The sequence below is a fragment of the Pongo pygmaeus genome, chromosome 1 (genome assembly GCF_028885625.2).
Source record: "Pongo pygmaeus isolate AG05252 chromosome 1, NHGRI_mPonPyg2-v2.0_pri, whole genome shotgun sequence".
NCBI lineage: Eukaryota > Metazoa > Chordata > Mammalia > Primates > Hominidae > Pongo > Pongo pygmaeus.
The window spans coordinates 12448799-12472945 of NC_072373.2; the positions used below are offsets into that span (position 1 = coordinate 12448799).

At 43.0% G+C, this 24147-nt stretch overlaps 1 protein-coding gene across 3 annotated transcripts in view; it reads right to left on the minus strand.

Moving 5' to 3' along the window:
* Nucleotides 1-3762: 3762 nt before the first annotated feature.
* The window catches only part of ACTN2 (actinin alpha 2), a 76267-nt gene continuing 55882 nt past the window's right edge, over nucleotides 3763-24147 (minus strand). For all 3 annotated transcript variants that reach the window (XM_054470873.2, XM_054470946.2, XM_063670832.1), the window contains 11 exons: nucleotides 23734-23881; nucleotides 22007-22157; nucleotides 19017-19125; nucleotides 17538-17678; nucleotides 15220-15402; nucleotides 12838-12972; nucleotides 11718-11897; nucleotides 9360-9506; nucleotides 7168-7233; nucleotides 5780-5938; nucleotides 3763-4491 (listed from right to left, as the gene is read on the minus strand). In XM_054470873.2, coding sequence (XP_054326848.1) covers nucleotides 4333-4491; nucleotides 5780-5938; nucleotides 7168-7233; nucleotides 9360-9506; nucleotides 11718-11897; nucleotides 12838-12972; nucleotides 15220-15402; nucleotides 17538-17678; nucleotides 19017-19125; nucleotides 22007-22157; nucleotides 23734-23881 — 1578 coding nt within the window. In that variant the 3' untranslated portion in view covers nucleotides 3763-4332. The remainder of the gene's footprint in view (nucleotides 4492-5779; nucleotides 5939-7167; nucleotides 7234-9359; nucleotides 9507-11717; nucleotides 11898-12837; nucleotides 12973-15219; nucleotides 15403-17537; nucleotides 17679-19016; nucleotides 19126-22006; nucleotides 22158-23733; nucleotides 23882-24147) is intronic.

Below are 24147 nucleotides of genomic sequence, written 5' to 3' on the forward strand. Positions count from 1 at the left end.
TGATTTCAGAACCATAATATCATTTCGTTGTTCATACTAAGTATGCATATAGTCTCCTTTTTCTCCCCTCTACAACTATTTACAGAATTTTTCTCCTCTGGTAGCTTGTCTTGCAAAGACTGTTAAATAAAGGTTAGCCTAAATCTGCCTCCTGACATATTTTAAGTTCAGCCTAAAGGTTTCTCCATACACAGTGAACTGTAACCTCACTGGATGTGTAAACAGATTGTAACCTACTTTTGTACCAATCACCAAGTTTTGGAGAATGAAAGGCAGCCAGCTGTTCAAACTCTGTTTACATAAGGCAAACACCAAGCTGTAACCAATCCAGCGGTTTCTGCGCCTCACTTTCTTCCCTCAGTCCCCGAGTCCTCCCATGCAGCAGCACCAGAGCTGCTCTGTACCTGTTCTGATTCAGGGGCTGCCCAAGTCACAAATTGTTCTTTGTTCAACTCAACTCTGTTAAATTTGTCTGAAGTTTTTCTTTTAACAAGACCATGGCAATTGGTTTTCTTATATCTTATATCTTATATATCTTATATCTTATATTGGTTTTTTAATATCTGCCACTGTGGTTTCTTGGAAGTTCCCAGCCATGCAAAAGGATTTACGAGTATGCCTTGGTGTACTCCCAGACATTCCATCCATTTTACAACAAGGAAGTCTGCACTGCTGGGGAGGTAACTCCTAAAAGACTTAAGTCCCACGGGGAATTCATGGCCAGGGGTCACTGACACATCGCAACTCCTAGCACCTTAAGAATAATGGTCTGTCAGTTGCTTAAGGATTGAGTTATTAATTAATGAATCTAAAAAGGAAAAACAACGCTGTCTTCTCTGCTGACTCCATCTGAAATATGAAAATGTCTCAGAGCAGTATAATTATTGTGTAGGCTCCAGGGAACCCGAAAAGAGCTCAAGGACACAGTGGGAACACTCAGTGTCTTCTTGTCAAATAATCCAGGGAAGCTGTGGCTGAATCTTTGTCAACTAGCAACTTCTGAAAATACATGTTTCTGACTCTATATCACTTAGATTTGTTTCCTTTCATATGAAGGCTGTAAAGAGCTCATTTCCAGCTTATTTCCATGAACATAGATGAATCTGGTATACAGCAGGAATGAATACCAAGCCAAATGCTCTAATTTAAAACTCAGTTATGTCAAGCATTTCTGTATTACCAACCAGATGGCACAAGGGTTTGCCTGGCCATTTGTATTGCTCAACTATTAACCTTGCCAGTAAGGTCTTCTCTAATTGTTTTAGATTTTTTTTCTTTTTTTCTTTTTTTGAGATGGAGTCTTGCTCTGTCACCCAGGCTGGAGTGCAGTGGCGCTATCTCGGCTCACCACAAACTCCACCTCCTGGGTTCAAGTGATTCTCCTGCCTCAGCCTCCCGAGTAGCTGGGACTACAGGCGCACACCACCAAATCTGGCTAATTTTTGAATTTTCAGTAGAGACTGGGTTTCACCATGTTGGCCAGGATGGTCTCGATCTCTTGACCTCGTGATCCGCCTGCCTCAGCCTCCCAACGTGCTGGGATTACAGGCGTGAGCCACCACGCCCAGCCATTTTAGACTTCTTGATTCCCAATGACCTTTCCTTTGCCTCTAATCCATGGGTTCTCAGTGAGGGGTTATTAGAAATTCCATGGAGTTTTAAAAAACTACAGATGTCCAAGTCTTGACCTAGACCTTCACAGCTGAGACTGGGATTAGGGCTAAGTATGCATACATTTTAGAAAATATTTACTGAGGATTCTGAAGTGATCTCTTGGTTAAAAAAAATTCCTTCCTAATCTATTCATCACTGATTTTTTTTTTTTTTCTTTTTTTTTGAGATGGAGTTTCACTCTTGTTGCCCAGGCTGGTAGTGCAATGGCTCCATCTCGGCTCACTGCAATCTCCATCTCTTGGGTTCAAGTGATTCCCCTGCCTCAGCTGGAGTAGCTGGGATTACAGGCATGCAACCAAACCCAGCTAAGTTTTGTATTTTTAGTAGAGATGGGTTTTTGCCATGTTGGCCGGGCTGGTCTTGAACTCCTGACCTCAAGTGATCCGCCCACCTTGGCCTCCCAAAGTACTGGGATTACAGCTGTGTGCCACCATGCCCCGGTCCATCCATCATTCACTTCTAAATGGTTCATTGTTAATTCTCCATCTTATGTTCACCCTCTACCCAATAAGCCTGTCTCTAATTCTTTAAGGGAGGCAAATACTAACCCAATGACTGTTTTTAATTCTCATCGAAACTTTTAAGTGAGGAAGTTTGTAGTTAACCAAAGTAATGGTTATTTTTTGAAATAACAAAAATAGGGATTCTTTTTTCTTTTATAAATTAAGTTTAATTTAGAAACTTATAAACGTTTGAATTTTTGAGCATCCAGCTTCAGAAATAAAAATAATGCCTAAAATGAGAGGATAAACATGTTTATTGTTTTTCAGAGTTTACTTCTTTCTTCATTTATTAGCAGAAAGAGACTACTGACCCCCTCTCTTGCTGCATATTGTAAAGAAATTAAAAGTTTAGGCAGATGAGTTACCCACACCCATCCTAAAACACCACAGAGCCCCCTAATAGCCTCAAAGGAAGCACAACTTTCTGGCTTTTCTATAGGGGTTTATGGCCGGGATATAGCACCTACTTGAAATAAAATAGAGTCAGAGTTCATCTAAACCACCCCAAAAGTGTTTGGCATTAAACTCAAGGATTCAAATATTTCAGGATTCTGGAAACTACCAATTACTTAATAATGAAGCAAATTAAGTGAAATTCATAAAGGTTGAAGTTTCTAAATGGCCCAGTGTAGGAAAAAGAGTCAAGCTGTCAGACAGCTTGGAATGGAAATAATCACATTTCTAGCTGTTGGTGGAAATCTATAAAAATCTGAGCAAACAGACTGTAGGTAACAGGCATGTTACTGCTTCTCTCGTAATGCTTTAATTGCTGTTTGCAACTGTTTTTGTTTGTTTGTAATCCATTTCCTGGTCATTAAGGACTCAGATATAAAAAGAATTCCTGCTTTATTCTCTACAAGCTGTCAACAAGATGGAAAAACAGAGGGGGGAATTATAGCCTACAGCACTATCAGCAAAAAGAAAGAATGAACATTCAACGGATCAAGATGTGCTAGCGGGACTGCATGTGGCGTCCTGTGTCATGGAGCAGGCCTTTAGACACAGAACCAGACATGGGACTTGTTAGGATACACCGTCCAATCCCAGGGGTGAACACACACCGCACACTAGCTAAAATATCTAGTTATTCCGACTACACAAAACGTATGTAAAGCTTCCGCAAAAGAAAGAACTCACCTCCACTGCTGCTGAGAATTAGTCCTTTCCTACTATAACTCTGGCTTCTCCTTAACCGGTCATAAAATTAGAGGCATAAGGAAGTCCTGACTGGAGAGCTAGAAGGATACTGGTTTCTGACTTGCCTTATGATGAACCAGTCAGTACTACAGAAACCTGCTTATTTATAAACAGAGCACTTTTATGTGGTCATCTCTTGAGAACCTGTATTAATAAGTTCTAACAAAAAGCATGGGAACCTGGAATCAATAAATAATCCTAAAAACCTCATTTTACCTAGTGATTGCATCCTTCTCTCTGGCAATTACACTGACTTCCATGTGTCCTTAGGTCTCTATTCTGGAGGATAAGAGAAGCATCAAAAAATCACTGACTGAGTTGACCATCCAGCCCCAAATAATGAAGAGATGACCATAAACTCTATTTTAAAAATTGTAAGTGCCAAAAATCTTTTGGGTAGTCTTTTTAATCCCTGGCAGTTCCATCTCACAATGTTAAATTCATTTGAAGACACAATAGTAATCTTTGGATAAGCATGAAAATAAAACATTAGAATCCCAAATGTACTCCCCTAGGGGCAATCACATAAGCATATTAGAGATAAATTTTTTACAAATAGCAAACCTTTATTTACCAATTTGTGGTTTCTTCCCCCCGGTCTTAAATCTTGGGTATTTTGTATTTTCACATTTTTCACTTTCCTTCTGTCCCTAGATCCTCCTAATTTCCTATTACTCAAGTAATTTGTTCTGTTTAATCAAAGAAATCAACCTGATATTTCATTACATTTCGCTAAAAACTCAGAAATAAACCTATTTATGAAGCGCACTATGTCATATACTGTAGAAACTTCATTTTAGCCGTGTTATATTGCTGGCAATTACTTAACTACAAAAGGCTTTTTTTTTCCCCTCTCTCTCTCTCAACTTAATAAAGCTTGTCAAAGTTTTCAGGAAACAAACTGTGACTTCTGCTTTTATTGCATTCTGATGGGATCAGTGATTACAGAAGCTCAGCATCACAGATCGCTCTCCCCGTAGAGTGCGGAAGAGAACGCAGTGTAATCCAGGGCACCAGGCACACTGCCTGGGCCCGAGTAGGCGGGCATCCTCTTGATGCAGTACTGGGCCTGATCCGGGGGCAGCTCCCGACGCAGCTCCTCCGCCAGGATGTATGGCTGGGAAAAAATACACATGTGTTTGCAGTCAGTTGCAGAAACACCACAACATAAACAGTCTTAATACTTACATATTTCTTGCATCTGTTTAATTTTTTAAAAGGACTAAAGAATAGGGAGTCTATTGGCATAGTAGTACCAGACAACCAACAGAAAGCCAAGTTTTACTTGTAGGAGCATATCTAGAAGCTGGCCTGGCCAGCAGGAAGGGTGATATGCTTCATAAAGGCAAATGGAGCATTACTAGTAGTTCTCAAACTGAGCCACAATGCCAGGATACGTACTATGATCTGCATTTCATACCAGAAAAGATGAAGCTTTTAAAAAAAAAGTTCAGTGGGAAAAAGGACAATTCCAGCCAAATAGTCTGGTTGGTAAAAGTCAAAATAAGCAAATCTCAAATATCACATTATAATTTATATAATTATAGTTTGTATATTATATAATTTGTAGTAGAAGTTTCTTAGTGGGGTTGGAGGAGCCTTGGTTTATTACCTTCTAAATCAGCTGGGCTATTTCTCATCCACCCTCACCCCATGGGTAAATGATTCATTTTAAAGAAAACATTATTTTAAAAATAGTTGGTCTTATCTGATTTTTAAGGTAATAAATACGGCTCTGTTAATGTGTTTTAGCATGCTAACCTCCTTGTGGTAATGTTCATTATCCTCTCAGCCAGAAAACAGGGTAAAATAATCCTGTCCCAAATTGAATTTATATATAGAGATGTTTTTATTGTTTGGGGGGTAAAGTATTAAAATTCTGAACTGGCAATTAAACTCCTCCTGAAAGTCTAGGCTACATGTAATGAAAAGCTTGCCAATTTTTTACTGACTGAATGGCTATATTTAACTTTGCTCCATGGCTGGGCACAAAGTCAGGGTCATTGATCTTTAGGAGAAGGTACCAGTTTTATAACATCTAAATTGCATAGTTTCTTCTTTCTGAGTCACATCCACCAAACTAGAACGTAAAATGGAGCTTGAACCAGTAACACACACACACACACACACACACACACACACACACACAAGTACAAATACACTATTGTCCCTTCTATAAAAACTCAATGCAAGGCCAAGCACGAATGCCAGGAATGGCATATCTGTTTCCTCTGTGCTGAGCGCACCATTGCTGTGTGTCTATCTGCTGCCTTCTGAAATCAGTGCCAATGTTGTACAAAATACACTGGTATAAAAATGGTTTTTATTTACAACACTGTTGCCTTTTTTGTTAGAATGATGTAGTGGACTCCTGCTAAAGCAGAAGCAAATCTGTCAATGCAGACCTTATCAGAAGCCAGGATCCGGAAGGAGGCGATGACCTGCTCGGCGGTGTCGGTGTCAGCTGTCTCTCTAGTCATGAAGTCGATGAAGGATTGGAAGGTGACGGTGCCTTGCCCGTTGGGATCTACCAGGGTCATGATGCGGGCAAATTCGGCTTCACCCTGGGGCAAAGTGGCAAAAAAACATGTACACAAATGGTACTCAACTCTCAACAGAGCCGTTTTCATTCTTTGCCTGGTGACATGCCAATTCCTTTATGTCTGAAAACTGAATTATTACCTGCGTTTCCCTTCAGTCTTTGGACAAGATTCCCCTTAAGGGTGACTAAGGTTTACTGCTATCAAACAATTTTAAAAGTTGCTAGAGCTTCAAACCAGAAGCTTGTAAATGTCAGAATTCTTTCCTCTCTGGAATCCACTGCTGACCCTGATGGGTCACATAACGTAATTATGGAAGAGTAGGTCAAAGCGAGAGCTGAGCCCTTTCCTCAGATTACAACTAGGAAAGCGACGCTGCCAAACTGAAGGCAGCTCAGAACATGGCTGTCACGACTGTAGTTTACAGTCCCAAAGAGAATCAAGGCAGGTCGGGTTAAAAATACTCATTAATGGGTAACAGAGAAGTGTCTGATATACTAGGACTATCCCAGCCCACAGGGAAATGTAAGTTTATCTTGGCTGATTTATGACTAAACCTTTTTTACCTTTCAACATATTAGAGGAAAAAGCACTTGAAAAATCATTAGGATCCTACTAAAAGCCACTGAAGTGTACACTTTAAATGGGTAAACCGTAGTATGTGAGTTATATCTCAGTAAAGCTGTTTAAAACAATCAAAAAGCCTATGTTCTCATCTCCTTCACTAGAAAAAATAATCTGACCAATTATTGAATAAAAATAAATGCTTTGGTTCTGTGACTTTTTTTTTTTTTTTTGATGGAGTTTCACTCTTGTCATCTAGGCTGGAGTGCAGTGGTGCAATCTCAGCTTACTGCAACCTCCGCCTCCCAGGTTCAAGCCATTCTCCTGCCTCAACCTCCCAAGTAGCTGGGACTACAGGCGCCCGCCACCACAGCTGGCTAATTTTTGTATTTTTAGTAGAGAAGGGGTTTCACCATATTGGTTAGGCTGGTCTCAAATCCCTTGACCTCAGGTGATCCACCTGCCTTGGCCTCCCAAAGTGCTGGGATTACAGGCGTGAGCCACTGCGCCAGGCCTCGTGACTTTATTTTTATATAATAACAGGAAGACCTTCAAAAAATATTATCCTATATAATGAAAACGAACCAATCCCAAATGCACTACCTTGGTTTGAGCTTGTCATCTTCTATAACAGAAATCCAAACTCAATAAAATATCAAATCTTAGTACAATTTCAACTTCTGTCTTACCAGGTCATAACCCATGGAAATCAGGCAGGCTCTGAAATCCTCATGATCCATCAGGCCGTTCTTCCTCTGTTGGCAAAAACAAAGGACAGAGCAGGTAAGCACAGGGCAAGATGAGCAACTCTACTTGACCAACTGAACAAAGATCTAGTAAGAGAAGCACTTTGAGCTCTGCCAAGGTTGTAAATGTCACCACTGACTTGAGAGAAGGATGGAGCCAGCACAAGGATGTTACAAACTAGTTTCTTAAAAATGAAAAAGAGGGGAGAGGAGGGTAAAGACCAGACAAAAATGAAAGGAGACCACACACTCAAGAAAACAGCAAAAGGAACTCGTCAGGAGCTCACTATCACTACTGCCACCTACTGATAAAGAATCATTCATGTTTAATTTGAACAAACTTCTAAACATGGTAAGTTCTGCATTGTACTCCTTGGACTTTTGTTGCAAAAGATTGTGATCATCTCGGATTCAAATCAATGTGCTTTCTTCCTATAAGTAGCCCCAATGAGTGAGAGTGTCTTTCAACAAGAGATGGTTGTGTACAGGGATGACGATCCATCATTTCCCTCCTTGGAAGAAAAATGACTTGGGCTTTAATGAATGCAGTTAGGTCAAATCCTAGCATGCTTCTGCACAATAAAGGTGTGCTGAAACTATAAGAACATCAATATCCATCTCTGTGGATAATTTTTTACTTATGCCTAGCTCTCCGATCAGAAGTCCACTGTCTGAACCCTCTAAAAGGCCCAAATCTGACTGGTCTATCTAGCCCAGAGGCATTTTAGGAACCACTGATGGACATTTGCAAATCATAACAGGGCTCCATACAAAGTAATGGTACATCCCTTTTAGTGATCTTTAAGAACTGGAATGTAGCTAGTCGTGGTGGCTCATGCCTGTAAGCCCAGCACCTTGGGAGGCTGAGGCAGATGGATCACCTGAGGTCAGGAGTTCGAGACCAGCCTGGCCAACATGGTAAAACCCTGTTTCTAGTAAAAATACAAAAAATTAGCCAAGCGTGGTGGCACATGCCTGTAATCCCAGCTACTTGGGAGGCTGAGGCAGGATAATCGCTTGAACCTGGGAGGTGGAGGTTGCAGGGAGCCGAGATCACACCATTGCACTCCGGCCTGGGCACCGAAAGCACAACTCCATCTCAAAAACAAAACAAAACAAAATAAAACAAAAAAAAGAAAGAAAAAGAAAAAAGGTCAGGTGTGGTGGCTCACACTTGTAATCCTAGCACTTTGGGAGGCCGAGGTGGGTGGATCATGAGGTCAGGAGATCGAGACCATTCTGCCTAACATGGTGAAACCCCGTCTCTACTAAAAAAAAAAAAAACAAAAAAAAAAACAAAAACACAAAAATTAGCTAGGCGTGGTGGCGGGTGCCTATAGTTCCAGATACTAGGGAGGCTGAGGCAGGAGAATTGCTTGAACCCGGGAGGCGGAGGCTGCAGTGAGCCGAGATCATGCCACTGCACTCCAGCCTGGTGACAGAGCGAGACTCCATCTCATTAAAAAAAAAAAAAAAAAAAAAGAATTGGAGTGTGCCTTAATAGTCACTCACTTTCAGCCATAGGATTCATAAATAGTATTTTCTCATAAAGAATTGGTTTTACTCAGTATTATTCAAATCAAAATACTAGATGATATTTTTAAAGCAGCACTTAACTTTGTATATGCTTTTACTACGAAAATTATCACCATTTTATTGGTGCATGTTCTTAAAAGAGATCATGCATCAATTTTGTTAATTAAAACAGAAAACTGAGTTTTATATGTTGAAAGAACAGGTTAAATTATGACCAGATGCTTTTCCTAAACAGTTGCTTAGGAAAAGCATATCAGAGTTTTGTATTTAAGTCTTTACAAAATGACCTAAAGCCAACAATCACATTTTGTGAAGAATACACTTTGACTTAGAACAAATCAGCTTTGATGTCAACTACAAATGCATTCTTATTAAGCGATCTGTATGAAACAGCACACAAACCTGGACTTTGTGTCACCTTGAGCAACATCAAAGCTTAGGACACTTAGTTTTGGTGGCTATTTTCTTTTGTCATTAACTATCCTGTTTCCCTGTAAATGTTGTGGAGCCTTAAGACTTAAAACGAGAGCATGCATATTATTTCAGATACATTGTTTAATGTCCCCAGTATTGCCCTTCAAATAAGTAGAGAGTGGTACCCTGTCAAAGTGGTTGAAGGAGGCTCTGAATTCGTTCATCTGCTCCTGGGTGATGCCCTTCGCGTCTCTCGTCAGGATCTGAGTCTCCACCTCATTGATGGTTCTGGCGATGGTTGTCAGCAGCAGCTCCCATCCAACACGAATGTGCTATTGAGGGAAAAGGGGAAAGATCAGTTCTAAGTGTTTCCAGCATGTCAACTCTGCCTCTTTACTTTCATAACAGCACAGCCGACTCAAAGGGCTTACTAAGCAGGGCTCATGATAGCCTTCCCTACACTTGAAAAAAAATTCTACTTTGTCATCTATTGCAAGATTCTGTAGTGAGAAGTACTCACAAGTACCCACCAGGGTTCTGACAGTGGCAGCGGGCACTCTGCAGTATATACTCTATAACCAGGGTTCTAACAGTGGCGGCGGGCACTCTGCAGTATATACTGTATAACCAGGGTTCTAACAGTGGCGGCGGGCACTCTGCAGTATATACTGTATAACCAGGGTTCTAACAGTGGCGGCGGGCACTCTGCAGTATATACTCTATAACCAGGGTTCTAACAGTGGCGGCGGGCACTCTGCAGTATATACTCTATAACCAGGGTTCTAACAGTGGCGGCGGGCACTCTGCAGTATATACTCTATAACCAGGGTTCTAACAGTGGCGGCGGGCACTCTGCAGTATATACTCTATAACCAGGGTTCTAACAGTGGCGGCGGGCACTCTGCAGTATATACTGTATAACCAGGGTTCTAACAGTGGCCGCGGGCACTCTGCAGTATATACTCTATAACCAGGGTTCTAACAGTGGCGGCGGGCACTCTGCAGTATATACTCTATAACCAGGGTTCTAACAGTGGCGGCGGGCACTCTGCAGTATATACTCTATAACCAGGGTTCTGACAGTGGCAGCGGGCACTCTGCAGTATATACTCTATAACCAGGGTTCTAACAGTGGCGGCGGGCACTCTGCAGTATATACTGTATAACCAGGGTTCTAACAGTGGCGGCGGGCACTCTGCAGTATATACTCCATAACCAGGGTTCTAACAGTGGCGGCGGGCACTCTGCAGTATATACTCTATAACCAGGGTTCTAACAGTGGCGGCGGGCACTCTGCAGTATATACTCTATAACCAGGGTTCTAACAGTGGCGGCGGGCACTCTGCAGTATATACTCTATAACCAGGGTTCTAACAGTGGCGGCGGGCACTCTGCAGTATATACTCTATAACCAGGGTTCTAACAGTGGCGGCGGGCACTCTGCAGTATATACTGTATAACCAGGGTTCTAACAGTGGCGGCGGGCACTCTGCAGTATATACTCTATAACCAGGGTTCTAACAGTGGCGGCGGGCACTCTGCAGTATATACTCTATAACCAGGGTTCTAACAGTGGCCGCGGGCACTCTGCAGTATATACTATATAACCAGGGTTCTAACAGTGGCAGCGGGCACTCTGTAGTATATACTCTATTATCAGGGTTCTAACAGTGGCAGCGGGCACTCTGCAGTATATACTCTATTATCAGGGTTCTAACAGTGGCGGCGGGCACTCTGCAGTATATACTCTATTATCAGGGTTCTAACAGTGGCGGCGGGCACTCTGCAGTATATACTGTATAACCAGGGTTCTAACAGTGGCGGCGGGCACTCTGCAGTATATACTCTATAACCAGGGTTCTAACAGTGGCCGCGGGCACTCTGCAGTATATACTATATAACCAGGGTTCTAACAGTGGCAGCGGGCACTCTGTAGTATATACTCTATTATCAGGGTTCTAACAGTGACAGAGGGCCCTCTGCAGTATATACTCTGTTACCAGGGTTCTAACAGTGGCCACGGGCACTCTGCAGTATATACTGTGTATTACCTGGTGGTAATAGACAGACTGATGTTCTAACGGTGGCAGTATATACTCTGCAGTATATACTCTATTATCAGGATTCTAACAGGGGCAGCAGGCACTCTGTAGTATATACTCTGTTAGTCACTAAAAATATTTTCCCATCTACCAAATATCAGGATGAGCCCTGAGTTACACCTGCTGGCTCCCAGGGAGATCAATTTGGGCCTAACCAGCAGAAATGCAACAGTCCAGTTTCTGGCACTCACTTTGAAGAAGTGTAGTGAATTTACGGTGGTGATAATAATAATGATAATGTCACTGTTGGTAATACGATATGGTCCTCAATATAGCTCACAAAGCATTTCCACAAATAGTGACTGGAAAGGCTTAAAGATCCCTAACTTTCACACTTGTAGGTCTTAATAGGAACAAAGAAAGACAAGTGCATGAAGAAAGCACCCTGAGGAGGTGGCATGGTCCTCGTGAGAAGTGAGCGGCGCATGCCTGGCTGCGTACCTCCATCGTGTAGTTTGTGTGCTTGTTGTCAAAGACAAGGGCCTCCTGGATGAGCTGATGGTCTCCCTCCAGCTTGTCGATGTTGTTCTTGTAGTTGATGATGTTGTGCTCATACTGCTTCAGCTGATTCATCTGGTCTTCCAGGGCCCCTGTGATCTGGATGGAGCTCCGGGCAATCTCCTGAGGGAGGCAAGTGAGCAAGCAGAGAGAGAAGCAGAGTTAAGTGCCCTCTAAGGGAGCTCGGCACGAGGCGCCGTTCCAGACCCTGCATCGGATGCTAGGCCAGCGTCAGGCAGCGGCCAGAGTCACTCGGCTCACTTTTCTCAGAGGAAGTGGGGGGACTGGGTAGCACTGCAGAACAAAACAAGGTCTAGTCCTAGTCTGTCTAGAGAATGGGAAAAAAGTCAACCAAGATCCAAAACAGAGAGGCAAGACGGGTCACAGATGAGTCCTGTCGGCTTCTTGCTGTGGGAAGGAAATGCCCTCGGGCAGAGCTGCCCTGCTCTGGAGGAGGCTGGGAGTGGACTGCCTGGGTGGATCTGCCAGACAGATTGAAGACCCACGGGATGCTTCCTCCATCAGAATTTCTTATATTTTTACATGGTCTCCCCTTTAAGAAAAAAGTCAATATTTTAACACCAAAAGGGTGGTGGGGCAACAAATAAGTAGTCAGTAAATGTCTCCTGGCTGTTCTTGGTGATCAAAGGACAACAGTGTTACTTAAAGACCACTGTCTCTGAAATGTTCTGAAAATGCAAAGTCTTTGTGGGCCTTCACGTGTCCTCCTTGTAGGGATAGATGGTTTGAAATCCAGGCCCTGCAGAGGCCAACAACTGAGAAAAAGCCCTGTCACCATTTTTAGTGAGAAAATAAACAGAACCCAGTAAGACCCCCCTCCCCTTCCTCAAGTGCCCCCTTCCTGCATTCTGTATTGTGCCCCGGTTTGCACACTGTCCCCAACAGCCAGGGGCTGAAAGACAAAGCCGGGGTGATAACAGAACGGTGCTCCCACCTGACTGAGTGGGTGGCTGGAAACCACAGCACGTGCGGTGTCACTGCTGCGTGGCTAAGGGACTTATCGCAAGGCTTGTGAACAGCGCCTGGGAGGGCGCTGGCTTACCTCCATCTTGTTCTGGATCCAGGGCCCAATGGCATTGGCTTGTGCAGCAAACTGGCGCCTCAGACGCTCGTTAGCATGCTGGCGAGCCAGCTCCTCCTGCAGGGACTGATCGCGGATGGGCACGAGTTGCTTCACCTGTCAGGGCCCAAGGACAACAAGGGTTAGAGGCCAGCTGTGGTCTCATAGGAACAACTACAAAATGTGGGAAGAGTCCACGGGGTGGGGGTGGGAGTGGAGAAGGAGAAAGGAAGGGAGGAGGGTGTGGGGGGAAGGAAGAGGGAGGATAGGGACTAGGGACTACAGGATGAGCTTGATTTAGCTTTGACTGCCATCTAGTGCCACCAAGTGCCTGCTGAAAGATAGGATGAGGCGGAGGGTATTTAAGAGCCTGCATTAGGAGCAGTGCACATTCTCCTCCAGCCAGAGGCTCTCAGCCTGCTGCAAAACTAAGTCGGGACCAGGTCCAGAGTACAGAGGATTTGTGAACTTGGATGAAGGGAACACTGACATGTTTATTTTCACCATCTCGGATTAAAATTTAGCACTCCCTTTGTTTATGAATGATGTGGACAGCAAATCTGCAGCAGTATTTAGCAGTCCCTGTGACCTTATCACAACAGAAATCATAGACATTCTATACTAACGTTACAGTTATGCCTGCCTCTTGCAATAAATATCACGTACACGCAGCACTACTCCAAAATTATTGGACCTGCTGTTAGATCTTGGTTTTAAATGTGTTAATAAAGAAGCACATACATTATAATAACTTTAAAGATATTTGAATAACTACATTTCAATATAATTTGTTTCCTTTGTAATATTAAATATTTTTATAAATTTACAAACATTATTATCAGAAGGAATCCACAGGCTTCCCCAGACTGCCAGAGGGGTTCATGACACCAAAATGTGAAGAGCCCATGCTGGGTTCATGAATTCCATTCTTATACCTTGTTGGCCCACAGAAGAGCATACACCTGGTCTACCTGCTTTCTGTTCCATTTGTGAGTGACATTTTAATGCTATGCCTCCACTCTCTTTCAATCAATGGAAAAGAAAAAAGCTACTTCAAAAATCTTTCTTTGTGTCATCGGCAAAACTGCTACTAAAAGCATTATTATTGTCTTTTTGTTTTTTTTTTAACAAAAATCCATTTGCTTTATAACTTACTGATGGGAGAAAAGTTTGTCTCACTTTAAAAAATGATATATTTCTGCCCAGGCGTGATGGCTCACACCTGTAATACCAGCACTTTGGGAGGCCAAGGCGGGTGAATCACCTGAGGTCAGGAGTTTGAGACCAGCCTGGCCAACATAGTGAAACCTCATCTCTATCAAAAATATAAAAAATTAGCCAGGCGTGGTGGCGGGCACCTGTAATCCCAGCTACTAGGGAGGCTGAGACAGGAAAATCACTTGAACCCAGGAGGAAGAGGTTGCAATGAGCCGAGATTGTGCCTCTGCACTCTAGCCTGGGCAACAGAGTGAGACTCTGTCTCAAAAAAATAAACATAATAAAAACGAAAAATAAAAAATGATATATTTCCTTTATCCCCCCCTTAAGAAAACTACTTAAATCAGTTTGTTTCCTTTCTCTCTTTGGGTGTTTGTTAGGAAGATCAGAGCTAAATTTAAAGCTCAGATGCACTAATTAACTACTGTTTCTCAGATGAATACTTTCCTTTTCCTCATACCTGTTTTTGTCTTTTGCGCTGTTTATAGTAAAAGCACTTCAGACCCACGTGGTGGACGTATTCCTCAAAGACTATGATTGGCATACTGAGATGACTAATTGTGCTATAATGTCAACCATGAAAAGAAATGTCTCCATCTTAAAAATGAGACAAAAGGGCTCAAATTATCCCATTTGGACCATAATTACATTTGTCGATGGTTGCCCCAAATTTAAAAGGCAGCAACTTAGTAAGAATACTTTCATTCCCAAGATGTAGTTTTCTAAGCAATTTTTCTGCATTTAAAATTCATACACATCTGGGACATGTCTATATCATATTCTAAAAATTCTTTTAAAAAGTACTATAAGTACTTGTAACCAAGTTTTTAACCAAATTTCCAGTTGGGGCTTTAAAAACCATTTCCTTTATGGTATTAGGATCACAACCTATAGTGGTTGTGTCAACATTTGTTAAGATTTTCCTTAAGTAAAATAATCTCTGCTTTCTTTCCCTACAAACTACAGAAGCTGCTGAAGGGTCCTTAAAAGTTTATCACATTTTGATGTGAAATGTGGGATAAAGGAAAATCCTGATCATGACGCAAAATAAGGCTGTCACCCTAAGTCCCCGAGGCGTTAACTTCCTCCTTCGACATCAGGTTCAACAATGCCCCCTGGTCCCACACCAGGCCCTCAGCCACCCACCTTGTCCCACTTGGTCCGGAGCTCATCCATGGTGACAGTGCTGTAAGGGTTGCTTGAGCTGATTCTGATGTTGTAGCTCTGAATCACCTTCTCCACCTCGTTCTGGATGGCCATGATGGACTGCCGCTCTCCGTCCGCCTCGGGCAGCGTGGCCTTGAACTGCTCATGCGCAGTGATCAGACTCTACACCCGAGACACAAGTGGAGAAAAACAACGTGGCTTGAGTGTTAATTTCAAAGGCTTTGATAGTCCTTTCTGCACACAAGCAAATGCCTTGATAACTGCAAGAATCTCTGGAGAAAAACACATTCTGAATGCTTTAGAAAAACTCTTTAGGTACACAGAAGTCAAGTTCCTGGAAAATGGAAAAAGGATATGATGACTTAATTTGATTGATGGCTATTCATGTAGAGTCTTTTAAAAAATAATTTTTTTAAAAATCAGTTTTCCTTTCACTGTTTTGGATCACCAGGTATTGTTTAGGTCTTTCTTATGTTCTGCTGACGAGCAGAACTTAACTTAGCGGCACTTCTTTTTTTTTTTTTTGAGACAGGGTCTCGCTAGGTCACTCAGGCTGGAGTGCAGTGGTGCAATCATGGCTCACTGCAGCCTTGAACACTTGGGCTCAAGTAATCCTCCTGCCTCAGTCTCCTGAGTAGCTGGGACTATAGGGTATACATCATGATGCCTGGCTAATTTTTTTATCTTTTGTAGAGACAGGGTCTCATTATGTTGCCCAGGTTGGTCTCAAACTCCTGGCCTCAAGTGATCGTCCCCGCCTGGGCCTCCCAAAGTGTTGGGATTACAGGTGTGAGCCACCACGCTCAGCCCTTAGATGCCCTTTCTAATGGCCAGTGTTACCTTTGTAGTCCTACAAAAGCATCTAACATTTGCTACCATTATATCTAAAGAAAACCAGGAAGTACATCCCTATTCCTCAAAAAAAAAAAGGTCACAGAAACCAACTCTTCCCAGAAGGCTCTCTAAAGAGCCATTTATCAAACCTATTCTTTGACCTGAACATGAGCAGCCCCACAAATTCAGCTGCTCAAAGACCTCACTGCCTCGTGGAGCACCTTTGAGTGTGAAGCTACTGGTCTCTTTAGGTGCAGCAACAGGTCAGCAACAGAGTTTTGACAAAGAGTGTGACTTCCAAGGCGTGCTTAGAGGTCTCGCTTATTCCGAAAATAAGCGATTTTAGACTGTTGGCCTGTGCTTAAGAGTGCATGCAGGAAACATCATCGGAGCCTCTTTCAAAAGGCAACTCCAATGTTCATGGAAGCACTTTCTTTCCCCTGGCATGCAGGTGCAAACCCTTCTAGATGGCTCCTGGTAGGGAGGTGTGGTTTCAAATCCCAATCTTCAGGATTTCCTTTCTACTTGGATTCTTTTTGATGACCTATCTATTTTACAGAAAAAAAGAGTAAAAAAGCATTTTCTCTTTTTATTCTATTATACATCAAATTCACTGTACAAATTCTCTAAATAAATTATGTCCTGGCTAACCGAGATTAACTTTCCTCCCTAACATCATCACTTAGAAGCTTTGTTTATAGTTCTGAAGTTCCAGAAAAAAACTATAAGCAGAACATTTTAGATTGGCAGTAGGCAAAAGGTAGGTGCTGATTTGTGGCTTCTTATGGTTTACAATCTGACAAAAACTCTGTAGATCTAAATAAACAGTAATACGCACACATTTGCAAAGTAGTTAACTCAGCAGCTAGTACACTTATAACTTTTTCATGAATAACTCCAAGAGCACATATGTTTATTTTGCTCAATGATTCAGCATTTGTTATTGCTGTTGTTGTTGAGACAGGGTCTCACTCTGTTACCCAGGATGGAGTCCAATGGCGCGATCTTGGCTCACTGCAACCTCTGCCTCCCAGGCTCAAGCGATCCTGCCACCTCAGCCTCCCCAGTGCACCCCAGGCGTGCACCACCACACCCAGCTAATTTTTTTGTATTTTTTGTAAAGATGGGGTTTTGCCACATTGGCCAGGCTGGTCTCAAACTCCTCAGCTCAAGCAATCCACCTGCCTCGGCCTCCCCAAGTGCTGGAATTACAAGCGTGAGCCACTGGGCCCAGCCTCAGCATTCTTTTTTAAAGAACAGAGCTTTTGAGACATATTCACCATTACTTGATTGATTTTAACAGGTTTGCAACACAGAGTAGTAAGGGTAATTTGGGCTTTCTAGCCACATTTGTTAATTTTTTTTTTTAAAGAAAGAAAACAAGAAACCAAATAACAGAACTCTAAATTTAAATGACAACTCACTTCTAATGCATAGGGCATACAGAGTTGGGGTTCCATTACCTGGATCTCCTCAATGCTGTGGACAATGAACATATCTTGCAGATCCTCCATAGCGCCCTCCATCCAATTGTTGAAAGGAGCAGCCCTCTTGGCAAACTCCAGGTGAAGCTGATCAATGGTTTCTAGCAATTTCTCCATTCTCTGAAGAATAAAGAGAAGCAAGCATTATCATAGCCTAATTAAAAAATTCACTGAAAGTATAAGTATGCGTTCCATAACAACAGACTATTCTCTGACATTCTGTTAATCATATTAGCATGCGTCTACAAAAGATTACCTGATGTTCAAACAATTAGGCTGAGCCCTGCAGGTCTCTGAGGTGCCTTCTGAATCAAAGAAGGATTTAATAACATCCAGAGCAGCCTCATTTTTAAAGTGTCTAAAGTACTTCACTACATGCTACTTTTCTGAAAACTGAGACTCCACATACGGCATACTGTAACTTGCTTTCAGCTAAAGCAGGACTTTATAAGAAGACCTTCTTCCCTAACTGTGCCAGATTAACAGAAAGTGCAGGGCATCTTCTACGTTTTACAGTCAACATGTGCAGAGAAGTTGTATGCCTTTCCCAAAGTCACCTGCCTAGCGGAGAGAGAAGGAACTGCAGGTTCATGTTCTCAAATCCTCATTCAGGATTTAACACAGATCACCTCTTGCCTTTCTGGGCATATGAAAGCACAAGGTTTCAAGCAACAGGATGATCCTGTGCTTGTTTCCCATGGCAGACAAGTGGGGGCAGAAGGGGAAAGCATCTCCGTAGCTTTAAGCCTTCCATAATTAGGTTCATTTTTCCCTCCTGTTCTAAAATGTTTTGCGCTGTCTCTGTTACATGTCTGGTCTTTTCTCTCTCTCGACATCTCTTTCTTTAAGCAGATATGTCACAGCCATTTGGCAGTTGGGAAGCTTGATATTGCGTTATCTCAAAAGTCAAGGAGTCAAGGAGAAAAGACTCAGGGAACTGGTAAACTGCTTATTTCTCTCACATGGGAGATGTCTTCCATGGTTAAAGACAATTAGGGGCAGTTAAACACCAGCTACCTACTGTGTCTTACACTTAAATAAGGCCAAATTCGTCCCAATTCTGTTTCCTATCAATGTACTCACTTCAACACTTGGTTCCATCTTCCCTTTGCACATCTCTGATTTCCTGACTCACTCACAGCTCAATTTACTCAGGTAGAAGGACTTTTGGAAATGTACTGTTACTACCAGATACAAAGTAGACTTATGCCGTAATCTCATCACCCCTGGATTTTTTTATATTGAAAAATATACTTCGCTGCTGTCTGGATAAATTGCAGCACAAAGCTCCCAACTTCCCATTTCCCTCTTTCTTCCACTTTTCATGTTTTCTTTAGAGGTTCCTTTCACTAGACAACCTGTTCCATGCCACAGAGAAATAGACAATGAATACCAGTGATTTAACTAAAGAGCTTCTATTAAAAGATTTCATGTCAACAAGTGGCTTCAAGACTTTACCTCCAGGGCTTCTCTCCTCTTCTGAGTAAGTGTTCCCAGTCGGTCCCACTGGTCACAAATTTTCTGGCACCGATCATTGACATTCACAGCGTCGTGATAGTCCAGTTCACTATTAAAAGTGAAAATGAATAAAGATTAACTTTCCCAGATGATGAGAGAAAATGAACATGGGCTAAAAAAGAAAAACAACAGGGAAGTTTAAAAACAAAAACATCTGAAATGTATCCACATGGACATAGAGAGTGGGCTGATAGACAGTGGAGGCTCAGAAGGGTGAGGGGGTGGAAGGGTAGGTGGATGATGAAAAATTACTTAGTGTGATTTCATACAATATATGTTATTTGGGTGATGTCTACCCTAAAAACCCTGACTTGGCCACATGTAGCAAAACTGCACTTGTGGCCCCCACCCCAAACATTTATACAAATAAAAAAATAATAAAAAATAAAAATCTGATAGAGAACTGGGATGGTATTTCAGGGTTTTGTTAACTGTCATCACTGTAAACATCACTCTTCTCAGATAAATCACAAGAAGAATTCATAAAACTTTCGCTGGCCAACAGATTTCTAAACAGACAGAACCGCTGTCTTCTTAATGCCGCAGGCTCAATTTATTTTCCCTTCCTTTTCTTGGAGAGGCCCCCAGAGAGCATTATTTCTAAGTGGCAATGTCCCTGTGAGTGAAGGTTGGAAGATGTCACTCTCTGACCTGGAGGACAGTCCTGTGGGCCAGGATGCAGCCACAGTGACTGGGGAGGGAAGAGTCAGCCTGCACCATATTGTGTCCTTGGCTTCCCTAGGAGGGCACTTGGCCTCACCACTGGGTAGAGTATCAGGTCCAGAACGGCATCAAGACTTTATCTAACATAGCGGGATTTCTGAAATGGGGCCGAACTGAGCCCTTCCACTTAGAGACAGAGAGGTTCTGACTCATCTAATGCCACTAGAGTGACAAGCAAGAGCAAAATGATTTCTTACTAAATCCTTACTTTTCCTTGCCAGATCCATCTATGCATTCTACCTGGGATCTTTCTGTGCACACCACTGAAGCAATTTTTTTTTTTTTTTTTTTTTTTTTTGAGACAGGGTCTTGCTTTGTCACCCAAGCTGGAGTGCAGTGGGGTGATCATACGTTATTACAGCCTCTGACTCTTAGGCTCAAGTGATCCTCCTGTCTTAGCCTCCCAAGTAGCTGGGACTACAGTCATAAATACACCCGGCTCTTTTCAAAAATTTTTTAGAGATGGAGTCTTGCTGTGTTGCCAGGCTGGTCTTGAACTCCTGGTCTCAAGCAGTCCTACCTCCTCAGCCTCCCAAAGTATAGGGATTACAGGTATGAGCCACTACACCCAACCTAAAGCAAATTCTTAACTAGAAGCTTAACCCAGTACCTCCAGGGATAACAAGTTTGAATCCTGTACAAACCTTAATCACCTTTTTCATTCAGATATAAATCAAGAACCATGGAAGTTTAAAGACATCTTCGGAAGGCTTCTTCAAAAACAGTCCAGGATTAGACAACTTTTGAAAAGTACCCTCCTACCCTACCAAATCCATTTCCTTAAAGCTTAAATTCATTTACCTTTTTTTTTTTTTTTTTGAGATGGAGTCTTGCTCTATCACCCAGGCTGGAGTGTGGCCTGATCTCGGCTCACTGCAAGCTCCGCCTCCCGGGTTCACGCCATTCTCCTGCCTCAGCCTCCCGAGTAGTTGGGACTACAGGTGCCCACCACCACACCTGGCTAATCTTTTTGTATTTTTAGTAGAGACAGGGTTTCACCGTGTTAGCCAGGATGGTCTCGATCTCCTGACCTCGTGATCCACCCGCCTTGGCCTCCCAAAGTGCTGGGGTTACAGGCGTGAGCCACTGCGCCCAGCCAGAACACAGCAGTTTTAAAACATAATATATTGAAATAAATTTTTATTATTTAATTTTTGAAGTTGCCATTCTGTGACAGGCTCTAAACATTCTACAGATGTATCAGTGATTATAATGGTGGGGAAAGGAGTAAGAAACAAAATGTTGTCTTTATTACAAGGAAAAAGGACCTGAAGAAAGCTCAGAAACACAGCATGGAGGCTCCTCTCCCCGAGGGCAGCCGCACCCCAGGGCTCACACTACACAGAGTGGGAACTGAGAACATTCACTCCGTGCTAAATCCAGCCTAGACTCAAATATCGTGTCAGTTCTTCCCATAAAACCAAACACATGAAAGTGAAACAGCACTTATGGGATGATAAAGCAAAGTGGGGCCCTGACGTCTCTTCTGCACATGTGAGGCAGTGCCCACTTTTTTTTTTTTTTGTTCTGTTTTGTTTTTTGTTTTTTTGAGATGGAGTCTCGCTCTGTCGCCCAGGCTGGAGTACAGTGGTACGATCTCGGCTCACTGCAAGCTCCACCTTCTGGGTTCACACCATTCTCCTGCCTCAGCCTCCCGAGTAGCTGGGACTACAGGCGCCCGCCACCACGCCCGACTAATTTTTTGTATTTTTAGTAGAGATGGGGTTTCACCGTGTTAGCCAGGACAGTCTCGATCTCCTGACCTCGTGATCCGCCCGCCTCGGCCTCCCAAAGTGCTGGGATTACAGGCGTGAGCCACCGCGCCCGGCCAGTGCCCTCTGTTTTGCGTTGGTTTTATGTTGATTTCAGGACAGGCTGTATTCCGCCTCTTGCACCTGGCCTGGGTGAGGCCGCCTTCCCATAGCTTTCTGGGCCCCAACATTCCAGACTTATTTCTCATCTTCCAGGAAGCGGAGCTGCCTGTGCTAGGGGCCGGGGTGCTGCTGGATGGGAGGACATCCAGGGATTCTACCACAACCTAAGAACCAAAATCTGTTTCTACATTTAAAGAAACAAGGAGAATCCCTGCACAGAGTGCCTCCAGCCTGGTTCCCTCTGCGTTTAGTCAGGAAAGGAAAGGCAGGTCTTCCTCTCCCCTCTGTGGAATCCCAGGGGCTCCCGGGAGGACGGAGGGCATCTGCACGTACTTGAGCTCCTGCGCGATGGCTGCGATCTGCTCCACGCGGTCCTGGTGCGCCGCCAGGTCGCTCTCGAACGCCTCGTGCTTCCGCAGCAGGGCCCGCACCTCTGTCAGCGACGCCGACTCATAATCCTTCTGCAGCAAGATCTGCTCTTTGCCTGCAAAGGTGGTAGCAAGAAAGTATTAATATGCTGAGGGCACAGCGGCTTCCTCATGCCAGCCACGTTCTCAGGGAGCGTTGAGATTCCAAAGAACCAAGAGAAGGGGACAGAGAGGGGCAGGACTGAAGACGCAGGCCAGGGTTGTGATGGAATTCAGGCTGTTACCTACTGAGGATGCCCCAGCCCCTTCTCAGTTTTGAAAGTTCATGTCTCCAAATAAAGGGGAAAGGAGAGCATGCTGAGTGCGTTTTAAGAAAAAAACAAATTTGTAGTCTTCATCATTCTAAGTCACAAGTATCTGATTCCTGCATGATCCTCAGTTAAGTTAGTAATTATTCACTCCCAAGAGCTGCTGGGGATGCTTAGATAAAACCCCGGTGCTCTATTTGTCTACCCATGATCATTCCACCCCACTCTAGTTCCTTTTGTTTGAAAGCTATACTCTGTGTGCTTAAATGGAGCCTGTGCTTTGTTTTACCTGATAATAAATATTAGAAATTTTCCTCTCTGACCCTCCACTTATATTTTCTCATATAAATATTTCTTAAATCCAGTAACTGCTGTGGTCACGACTGCATCCACATTTATCCCCTGGCTAACGACCTTTAAGAATTCTATGAAATTGGAAGTGGAAAGCAAATGTTCATATATTTAATGATGACGATGTACCACTTACGGTGTACTAGACGCTACTCTAAATGCTTTCTAAATACGAACTCATTAAATCTTCATAGAAACCCTATGAGGCAGGTATTACTGTGATTCCCATTTCGAAGAGGACACTGAAGCCCTGCTAGATTAAGAATTCATCTGGGGCACACAGCTGCTATGCATCAGAGCTGTGCCTCCAATCCACCTGGCTCCAGCTTCCTTGCTTGTAACTACCTGTCTATGAAATATTAAAAATCAAGCAACAATAAAAGCAAAAACCATAAAATGAGGAAAAATCTCCCAAATCTCAAAACAGATTATTATGTGATGGGGAAAATGCTTTATTCTTCTGCCTTGGCAAGAAGGACTATTTAGTCCAGGAGACAGTTAAAAAAAAAAAAAAAAGTTAGGGCCATATTCTTATAGCTATGGAAACCGGCATGTGTGTAAGGCCTGAAAAAAGTAGATGAATGCAAGTGAAATAAGAAGTTAGATTATACATGATATCTTGCATCCTCCCTCCCAGATTTTCTACATAGGATATTATGTTGCTCTGTGGCATTTAATATACATTCTACTGGCAGAGGCTAGTGGTTGGCTCAGGGCTATCTGACTACCAGTTAGGGAATGAATGGGTACTTGTGGAATCAAATAGAAAACATGGAAGGAGGCCAGGCCTTATGTAGGTAGGTATGTAAAGAACACATTTTGGGAAGAAATAGATTATCTGCTTGATTAGAAACTACATTTTCATGCTTACCTCTTAAATAAATTTGGCACTGAGACAAGAGCAGAGAAAGGTGACGACACCTACCTTTAGTGTCACAGACATTAGGCACAGAGTTGGTAAGGATGCATCATGGCTCTGGGCATGGCTCAACTCTGGTTTTTCAAAAATCCAATCTGACTCCTGTCTACTTACCATAAGCCCAAGTCTCGTGCGTTGAGGCCTTCTGCCTGAACTTCTCAGCCAGGTGTTCCAAGCGCTCCAGTCTCCGAATCTCATTGAGCAACCACTCCTCGTAACCCTTCTCAGCCTGCTCCAGCCTCTGCCAGGCACCAGCAATATCCTGGGATGGTTGGAAGCCGAGGGAAGCGAATGTGTAACAAGCACCTTCATTACATTCTGGCCTCTCAGGCTTCTTCTATAAATCCCTCCACTACATGATTGATGGTGTTTTCCTTCTGTTTTCTTTTCCTTCCTTACCCCCCACCTCAATAACCATTCAATTATTTGGCTTCCAAATGTCTTAATTATAATTCACTGGGACCTTTTAAGACTAACATAGTTGTTATCAGCGATCCTGACACTTCTCCAGATGTGGACAAAGATGTA